Source organism: Megalops cyprinoides, chromosome 4, assembly GCF_013368585.1.
Source record: "Megalops cyprinoides isolate fMegCyp1 chromosome 4, fMegCyp1.pri, whole genome shotgun sequence".
In the NCBI taxonomy this organism is placed as follows: domain Eukaryota; kingdom Metazoa; phylum Chordata; class Actinopteri; order Elopiformes; family Megalopidae; genus Megalops; species Megalops cyprinoides.
This window is the reverse complement of record NC_050586.1, coordinates 7,929,025-7,939,201: the sequence shown is the minus strand read 5'-3', so window position 1 is coordinate 7,939,201 and position 10,177 is coordinate 7,929,025. Positions and strand designations below refer to the sequence as shown.

General features: G+C 43.1%; 1 protein-coding gene across 1 annotated transcript; it reads left to right on the top strand.

The window, feature by feature from the left end:
• Positions 1–9,759, top strand: LOC118777155 (rho-related GTP-binding protein RhoF-like). Its single transcript, XM_036527912.1, has 5 exons — positions 1–541; positions 2,749–2,836; positions 7,372–7,481; positions 8,952–9,086; positions 9,557–9,759. Exons 1-5 carry the CDS (start codon positions 407–409, stop codon positions 9,722–9,724), a joined length of 636 nt encoding a protein of 211 aa, XP_036383805.1. The 5' UTR covers positions 1–406; the 3' UTR covers positions 9,725–9,759.
• The last annotated feature ends 418 nt before the right edge of the window (positions 9,760–10,177 follow it).

The following is a 10,177-nucleotide window of genomic DNA, read 5'->3' as shown; positions in this document are numbered from 1 at the left end:
ATGCTAATTTGCTCCATCCCCCCACATCACAAGCAGCTACGGCTAACTCCTCCACTCAGTGCTGGGAGAGACATCACAGAGAGAGAGAGAAAAGAGAGAGGAGGGGCCGGCCTCCACATCTTTCACACTGCAGGTTCCTGCATGCTTAAGAGAGCGCGGCTAGGTTATACACAAAGGAGCTTCCGGACAAGGCGGCTAGGTCGCCAAACTCGAGGGACCTGAGCTCAGAGGAGGATGACGAGGCTGTGATCTGCCTGCCTGCCTGGACAAGTCAGCCTCTCCACCCAGTCGAGTTTCGGTTCGCAACTCTCCACACACATGGCTCCCCTGACCCGGTGTCTGGGTTCCTGGGGGAACTGACGGTAGCACTGCTCCGCTTGGTGTCTGGTGTATCCGCATCTTAATCATGACACACAACGGCTCGGCGGTCAGCAATGGGACGGCCAGGAGGAGAGAGGAGATCAAGATTGTGATCGTGGGAGATGGTGGCTGTGGGAAGACCTCCCTTCTCATGGTGTATGCCAAAGGAGACTTTCCAGAGGTAAGCCTAGGGATAGTGCCAGCCCCTCTGCTGGGCTCTCTCCAGAATAATAAGAATTCAACACCTGTTCAGTTCTAATCTTTGGCACAGGTGTTCCTTTTTGGTGCGATTGTAAAAACCAAAGATCTTGAAGAAATGGTCAAGTTTATGTCTTCTCATATGGATAGGGTAGAGCAGTGACTTGTGTAGAGAGGTGGATGGGGTTCTGGACTCATAATTGGAAGGTTGTTGTTTCAGATACCCATGGAAACACAGGTGCCACATTTTGTTAAAATATGTGTCTTGTTAGATGACAGTTCATTGGTCCCTTGACAGACAACAACTCCATTAATGGTATTCTTCTTTTGCATGTACCATAGGTGTCTTTGGGGAAGCTCGCTATTTTGAAGATAATAACAGCCTTGACATAGATTGATAAATATAGCGCGTTTGTATGTTGTGACGTTCCCCCAGTGGAACAGCAAAACGGCATCTTTCAGACGGCGCTCGCTGGTTTTTAGACGAGCCATCACCTCTACACGTGGGTGAGCTGTGAAGACATCTGAGCAAACACGATGATGGTGCATCTCATGCCGTGCTTCGGGGATTTTTCGACGCTCTGTTGTTTACATAAACAGCTTTCGGTGTGTCTGCGGTGTTTCCTGGCGCTAAGTTAATGATTACGACTGCGCTGTATGTCTAGTTTTGATTTTATTGTGTTCCACCCATCTAAAAACACAGTTGACCCACATGGAGTAAACAGTACAAGATGTATTAATATTCTTCATTTTTTAAAAATTAAGTGTGATTTTTTTTTTTCATCCCTCACAGTGTCCAAAATATAAGACAAGGACTCAAACTTTTATAAACACAAGAATGCTAAGTCAGAGAAAGGATGAAATTCTTTCAGTTCTGTCAAGGAAATATTAAAATTTTTTTTGAATCTGTTTGGTGAATCACATTTATTTTCATGAATACATGTCTGATCACACTGATAGGAAATGCATTTCTGTTTTTGTCTTCAAAACCAGTACACGTACACGATGCTCAGATTCACATCAGGAAACAGAAGCTGAAACTGTATTGCTGAGTGAATGGGGTTCACCTGCACACAGATTTAGTGTCCCTGAGACCAAAGGCATTAATGCAGAGAAGAGATGTGTCCACGCTGCTGTTTTTGTTAGATCACACCACTGTTTACACAGAGACAAGCACATCTGTGATAAATGGCCAAAAAAAAAAATCGGACTGAGCATGACATTCCATGTTGTCATAGTAACTGTTCATTTTGGTGGTTTTTGGCTGTCAAGGGCTTCCTCCTCTGGTCAGTCGGGGTAATGGTTGTTTTAACCACCAAAGCTGACAAGTCTCCCATTGTAGCCGCAACTATAAATTGACTGCATCGCTTGTGCTTTTGTGATAGGTTTCTTTTGTCTAAACTACTTAAAAGTTTTTGTGTGTTCTGTGAAGCTTTTATGAACCCCAAAATGTAACCCCCGAAAAAGGTTTTATAACCCCCAAAATGTATTTATACCCGAGGAGTAAACTTTAAAGGTAACACCTTGGCAATTGAGTCAGTAACATTTGTAGCAACCAAGTCACTTTGAGCATTCTCTCATAAGTAGAATAGTGGTATTACAGTTCTTTGATGTTACAAATTCATTTTCTCATTTCTGATGTATATTTTGCTCACTTAAATATTTTACACCATCCCACATGTTTACCACACTCTCCTGGAGCTGACACCCGTGTATATTTTTGTTTGTGCTGACTGCACCCTGTCCACCATCCATATTTACATGCCTCTGCACCAGAGCCTGTCTGTTTGTGATGTCATTCAGATGTTTTCTGGAGAAATGCACTGTTTTCTGTCTGTGGGTGATCTGCGTATTCTACAGCCCCAAAAAAATCACAGACTAGTATTCATAAAATGTTACTGACACCGTCATGCTGACTGGATTACAGAGGTTATAACCTCTGTGATCATGGGAAAGTAATTGAAAACTGTCAGAGAAATAGTGATATGTTAGAGGAACTTATTTACAATGAGCTTGGTGATTTCTTCAGCTTGATACTTTCTTATTCCCTGTTCCCTGTTTTCTGTTCTAACTTTGTCATAACAAGAACAAACAAAATGCCTACATATCACATTCTTATTGAATAGAAGAGCCCCTGAGACAGCTTTACAAATCCAACAAAACCTTTTTCCTTTGTGCTCTGTTTTTCAGAAATACGCTCCATCTGTGTTTGAAAAGTACTTCACCACAGTGAGGTACGGAGGCCGAGAAATTGGCTTGAACCTCTATGACACAGCAGGTGAGGGATGAGGTGGGACTTTCACGCCTTCAAAACACAAGTGCACCCACACACCTTGCTGAACAGGTATACCGAGACAAAAAAAAAAATGGGTGTGGGGCCATTAGGCAACACCAGGCATGCCAGTGATGTAAAATCTAATGTCTTCCTCCTTGTAAGGAATTTTAATTGTCTGTGTAAAAAAAGTAGTGAGAAACATAGAAAGCAGTACACTGTGAGGACTGTGGCCTTGATCTTTAATGAAACATTTCAGGCATTCATGTGCCTAGCAGAGAATACCAGAGATGGCAAGAACAGTGTCAGGTGTGTCTCACAGTTCACACGCATACATTAGATGGAGTAATACTATGCCAGGCAATATACTAGGTGAAATTGCGCATGGCAACAACAAGAGTTATGCAACCTATAAATGAGTCACTTTGAGTGTCTGGTGCCTTTATTGAGTTGTCAGTGTTATGTATTTGTCAAACGATTATTGGCCCAACTCCCATGTCGTAATTTGTGAATCATTCGTGCACCTGACATCAAAACTTTAAAAGCAAGATCACCTCCCAGGTTAACAGGTGTATTTGTAAGTTACCAAAACCGAAGAAGCAGAGGCATTCAGGTAAGAGAGCCTCAGCGTTTTTTTGACCAATGTTATTACAATGCATTTCAGCACATACAACTTTTCATCTCAGAAGAATTCTCTCATAATTTTGCAGATCAATGGGGTGGGCGGCTCGCTTCAACAACCCATAAAATTATTTTCAATGTCCTGGACATGCTGCTGTAACCTCACTCACAATGTTCATTATAGATCGCTGTGGTAAAATATGGCTGCTATTGAACTGTATGTAACATAAAAGTAAAAATGAATCAGCCCATACAGGCCAACAACATTATATATAAGGGCATGTCAGTGCAGATTTTATGACTGTCAGTGTAATGATAATTGTATAATCTGAACTTTTTTTTTGTCGGCTATCAGCCCATAAAGGAAGGTCCTTAGAATGATAACATTTCGCTGCACACAGCTGCTCAAAGTGGTTTCGCAGCATATGAGGCTTCGTCTCTGAAAAGATGCGCTTAACGGTTTGTGGGTCAGTGGGCTGGGTTGGTGAGGATTCAGCCATTCTCTTTAACAGCCTGAGAGATCTTTTGGGCAACACTGGGCGGAATTGTGTTTCAAGTGTGTTATAATTAAGTGTTCTACCCAGCATGCACATTGAGAGGGAGGCAGTGAGCCAGCGCCGAGCCAGAGGGAACAGCTGTGAGTTGAATATAGATATCAGGGTCAACAGTGATCCTCTGTGACTCACACTGGTGTTAAGCTCGGGCCAAGGCAACTGAAGAAGCAGGGTTGCTGGCTACCCCCAACCCCCCCCCCCCCCCCCAAAACTCTTCTCCCACTCTTCCCCTTCTGCTGTTACCACTGTCCCGGTTGCCCAATGTCACCCACCGTCTATTTCAAGAAAGACGAGGAGAGCTATTTCAGAACAGACACGCTTGCCGACGGAGGCGGTGCCAATAATAAATGAGTCACCTTCGTATAGCTGGTATAGAGGGCAGCCGGGGCCAGAGAGATGTGTATTTTTGGCCCGTCGAGGTAGGGGGACACGGCCAAACCAGAGTCTTTCACTCACAGTGGCTCTCGCAGTACAGAGCAGTGTGTACTTGCACTCTGTGGTGTAGCAGACTGCTGCCAAGGCAACAGAGGATGTGGTGCAGACAGATGTTGCTCTCAGATAAAAACAAAACAAGAAGAAAAAAAAAAACAAGCAGTGAATGATGCTCACCATAACTTCATGATAATTGAAAGGTTTCTCAGCCGAGTTATTCGAGCCGTTGGGCCCTCTTAATGTGGACATAGCTTTCAGAGTATTCCGAATGTATGGACACACGCTGACCATGAGGTCTGCTGACATTTGTATTCTATAGGAGCTTTGATGGGACAAGCTTTAAATAAATATTCATTTGCTCGGCTTGAAAGAGGAATCTGAATTTGAATATGGTAGTCCCAAGCTGTGAGACCTCAGTGATCAGCTAAATTTTATCATGCAGTAGGCTCTGGTTATAGCAACCCTTGACACCTTGAAAGCTCATCTGAGTCATTCAATATTCATTAATAAAAGACCCATACCATAGTCCTTGCCAAAGACAGATAAGATATTATGATGATATTCCTTTAATTGAGATTTCATGATGATGTCAAAATTCTTCATGGAGCATTAGCAATGCAAGACCATTGCCAACTGTTTTTGATGGCATAGAAAGGGCATAGAAATTTAAAAAATTACGAGGCTCAGCCTCTTTCAAAATAACCCTCAGATGGCTCTTTTTAACTGCGTCTATGTCTTCTCGTTTCCACCGCTCCAGGAAGCCGATGATATGGATTATTCTGAGAACTGAACAGCCTGGCAGCCAGGCTCTGTACCTCGATTCATGAGGCTGCAGCTTATCTGGGTCAAGCGCCCTCACAGGGCATCCTCAGTTACAGGAAACTGAAACGAGAGGCAGGAAGTTGAGGTTTCGCTCGCCTCGTCACCAGCACGCCTTTGCGTCAGTCTTTTCTGTCAATGTTCAGGACAGCTAGCCGGCCAGAGTGAAAGGCCCCATTCGTGTTTCCTCTCCTGCAGATTGACATGACGGCTCTTCGTCCGCGTTGCCTCGGTGCTGGCGGCTCAGACCTCAGTTAAACGCACAAAAAGCCACTACATGTCGATGAGTGACAGTGTAGTACTATGGACTGTTTAGTCATTCAGTAAAATCTCCCCATCTATTCTTGCTTCCAATCAAGCAGGGCTTATGGACTTGATTCCCTGACATCCCCTCTCTATCAGCTGCCTTTTTCCTCACCTCCATAAGACTTGTCATTTGTGAATTCGCCAGTCGTGACAGCTTGTTGACATTGCCCCTGAACGTTTCATGGACCATTCTTCGCTCCATGTTGAGAGGCTGCGCAGGAGTTTGTTTAGTTTCCCTGATTTGTGACCCAACATTCATTTGAAGCTGTTTACTGAGAAAGCAGCTTCATAATCGTGCATAGAAAGAGCAGAAAGAAATGTTGAAACAGCGGTTGTTTAAAGTTAACAGAATGAAGAAATTAATCAAAAGTTTTCTGAAAACACACAGTACAATATCTGTCAGATTAAGCCATCCAAATTTTGATTTTAGTGCCTGCACTGACTGATTTATGTTTACTCGTGTCTACTTGAATGAATGCACATCAACTTTCTACTCCAAACACTCATTCCTGTAAACAGTACAAGCAAAAACATCATGTGGGCTCGTCATTGGAGTGCCATGTGTTTGTGTTTGAAAACCACATGCTGAAACACAAGCATAACAACATAACAACTCCAGTACCGTCCCTTTTAGTTACCAATATTAAAAATTTCATCTGGAGTTGTACTGGTCAATATTATAACTGTTTTTTTTTTTTATTTTAATGTGTTGGTATGCCACCAAAGTACCAATGAGCAGTGATTATGTTCATTTTCAGATGATTTTCAAATAAATGAAGTCCTGAAGTCTGAAGTCCTTGTATACAGACATGGAGAGAATTACAGTCAAATTCTCTCAAGCAAAAACAGCTACTGCTACTTTAATTTGTACTTCCCCTTTTGAAAGAAAAAAAAAACATGATTATGAAGTAACACTTCCTGCAAAACCTACATTTCCTAGGTGAGGCCAGTGCAAAATTTGTTGTGAAATAACATGTTACTCATCATCCTTTACCTTATTCCCAGAAATGTGCTCTAATTCTCATGTGCTGAGGGGAGAATTTGAATTTTAACTTTATTAACTTTATTGGCACACGTCAAAAGCAAATATTACCCCAATCATCATATGGTGACCCTGGTCAGTGAAAATACAGTAGTGAAACATTAGCTGCAATTCATAAAGAGAAGGTTTAAAATTCAGCAAGAGTTCATTGTTGTCTTTTACTCTGCACAAGATATTCTCCACACCCCACGCAGAGATAAAACCAGCCACAAGGACAGTAAGCTCATAGCAGGCAACCTCAGTTTGGGGGGGAAATATTAGCTAGAATGGCTGTTATACAGTACCTGGCCTTTGATGTTTTTCTCGATAGAATGAAAAATCAAAACAAAACTTTCTGGAGAACAGGACTACTCTTTGCACTAAAATGTGAAATGTGATCAAGCTGCCAGCATGAGAAAAATATATTATAGCCAGATACCTGTGTCTTGAAAGCGAAGTTGGGATATACTAGACAGACAGGCTGTAAGTATATGTGATTAGCAGAATATAATAAATGAATTTCATCACACAACAGCTACGCCATCTTTCTGACCCAGCAGGCAGCCTCAGCTACAGTGGAATATGAGGGATTAAATGACTGGAAGACTTGATCTTCTATATAAGATTATTTCCATGCTGCTGGGGTAGAGGGGGTGGGGATTATGTCATTTTAAAAAGCACAACAGTTCCATAAAGGCCCATTAAAATAAAGTAGTTAAAGATATTCTAACTGCAAGCACAGAAACTAAGCATAAGATTCACAGTCTCTGTGTGTATTCACGTTTCAGGTCAAGAGGACTATGACAGGCTGAGGCCGCTCTCCTACCAGAATGCGAATCTGGTGCTCATCTGTTATGATGTTACCAACCCCACCAGCTTTGACAATGTTCTCATCAAGGTAAACCCACTGCCCACACCTGACTACAAACTATCGTTACATCATGCCATGACTGCCAACATACAAAAGTTCAGACACGCGTGATTAAAATTAGAATGGGAAACATGCATTCAAAAATATTTTGACCCAAAGACTTATGCTCAAATACTTGAAATTAGTTTCTTAGACAAATATAAATAGTGAAGTTGCTGCCTATGTATTCCCCAAAAAAATATTTAAAAAAAATTCTTGCCTACTTTGAAGAATCTAAAATATAAGACAGTTTTGATTTTGTTAACACTTTTTGGTCACTGCATAATTCCATTCGTGTTATTGCATTGTTTTGATGTTCTTACTATTATTCTAAAATTTGCAAAATAGTAAAAATAAAGAAAAACCCTTTTATGCATAGGTACTGTGAGTCCAAACTCTTGACTGGTACTGTATGCAGCCCCAGATCTGGACAACACTTGGTTTGTTGTTATAAAAATACATATTCAAAACAACAGGAGAATCAACTAACGACAAAAGTCATCTGTCAGTACAGACACAAACCAGGTTTCGCAGATGAACCTTAAACTTCAAGGTGTGATTGTTTTTCGATGGAACATTTTTGTTGTATTTATGAGTCTTGGTAGGGGGTCACGCAGGAAGTACCATGGAAAACAGATCTATTTGTGTGTCCTAAAAAAGTGAAACAGAGAATAACGTTATAAAGTTGCATATGTTAGTCATCACTAAATAGATTCCTATCAAAGTACTTCAGCAAGTCCCGTTTTATTAGAATGTCAGACACTGGGGCAGATGCTGTGGTAACCAAGGGACTCCTACTCACTTGACATTATCTGCTTATCGTTTTAATACCACCCACCCTTGCTCAGCTCACTGCTCTTATACCTTTGAACTGCGTGCCTTTCATTGGAGTCTCCTTCAAACGCATTCTCGTCTGATCCCCTGAGAGACTAAAAACTGCTTATCAGTGACGGCCGCTGTGAGGATTTGTGTTTTCTGACTCTTCCAGTGCGCCTGGCCTTTTAACTTGCCTGTGGGCCCTGGGGCCAGCTCTTTAAAACTTCATTATTGCTAAATAAATCTCACTGCAGGGGATAGAGGTACAGGACACTTTGGTCCCAAGTGAAGGAGACCATTAAAACACACTCCACAAGGTGACAGTTCCCCCCCAACCCCCCCGGTGTGAGTACGTATATAATCTGTGGTATCTGAAAAATTCCCACCATGCTGCACCACACCTGTTCTACCATCCGATAATTAGTAACTCTCACGGGAACCTTTCACCTGATAACATGTCCTGTGTAACAGGCACCTTTAATGGACTGTAATGGTATTTGCTGTGCACTGGTCTGGCCTTCCAAAGGTGAAAAAAAGTCATCTGCTTTCCTTTTAACCGTAAGCTGACAACTAGATATCACAGGTGACATTTTCTTTGCTCTGTCAATTTTGCACCTGTTTGAACCCCGTGTCCTCTCTCAGTGGTACCCAGAGGTCAACCATTTCTGCCGCGGCGTTCCCACAATCCTGATCGGCTGCAAGACAGACCTGCGTAAGGACAAGGAGCGAACCAGGAAGCTCTGGGCTCTTGGTCAGGCACCCATCACATACATCCAGGTAAAGAACAGGACCCAGCTACGATCTGTCCCAGCAAAGTTCCAGTAGCTTTCCAGTCAGTTAGTCAGTTGCTGACACTATCAGTCAAGGGAGCAGTGAAATGAGTTAATTCAGGCAGCAATTGTGACAATAAGATTACGTTTAATTGCCCTGATGAAACAGGAATCTTTCAAGACACTATGGTAGGACAACCCCCCCAGGTTGCAGTTGCCTCCCTGAGGAGTTCTCCTTCCTGGGTTTGAGAGGCCATGCTCCACCTGTCTTTTGCAAAGCATTTACAACTTCATTGTTTTTATTGGGGGGGTGGTTCAATTAACCTAGAGACTCATCAGGGGCTCATGAGATACACAAGTGCTACCCCCACAGTTAACTGAGAGACGAGCCCCGATTCCCATCAGTGTCACTGTCAGGCATCTGCCCGTGGCCTGAGGTAGTGAGGCAGCGTGTGCTTCTGCTGTTCCCCGCCGCAGGGCGAGGAGACCAAGCGGACCATCAACGCGGAGCTGTACCTGGAGTGCTCGGCCAAGTACAGGGAGAATGTGGAGGACATCTTCAGAGAGGCCACCAAGCAGGCCCTGGCGGCCATCCGGAGAGCAAGACATGCACGCAAAAAGGGCGGGTCATGCAGCATCCTGTGATCAGGTGATCTGCGTGGGACCGAGACAGATGGGGGGGGGGGGGGGGGGGGGGGGGGCAGATTGGGCATTCTTCCCCTTCTGCTCCTCCCAAAGACAATCCAGTTTTTTTTTACTGTATTATTTTGTAATGACTTGAACCTTTGTGTCAAAAACAGACCATACTTTTTCCACATTGTGAACCCTGTGGGCAAACAGCTGGTTTCTTACCAAATCCAGCAGCAATGTGTTGCTCATCACCAAGTGCCTGAATTGCTACACATCCAACTGGAAACTGCTGTCTGGGGTACTGGCTGGATCAGTCCCCAAAGGGAGGACATAACTGGGGAGAACCTGAATGCTGCTAGCCTATCACTTCACTGCAACTATCCTCGATGCAGAAATCTGATTCATTCCGATTACTCTACACACTGTACCCATTTTTACCAAAAGTAAAGTTGTCTCCTCCACTTCCAA

What these genes read in the sequence shown, in the direction of transcription:
- LOC118777155 (XM_036527912.1), top strand. Translation starts at nt 407, where the DNA reads ATGACACACAACGGCTCGGCGGTCAGCAATGGGACGGCCAGGAGGAGA. An exon ending in CCAAAGGAGACTTTCCAGAG is followed by an intron (nt 542 to 2,748) that starts GTAAGCCTAGGG and finishes TCTGTTTTTCAG; the next exon opens with AAATACGCTCCATCTGTGTT. An exon ending in TTGACAATGTTCTCATCAAG is followed by an intron (nt 7,482 to 8,951) that starts GTAAACCCACTG and finishes GTCCTCTCTCAG; the next exon opens with TGGTACCCAGAGGTCAACCA.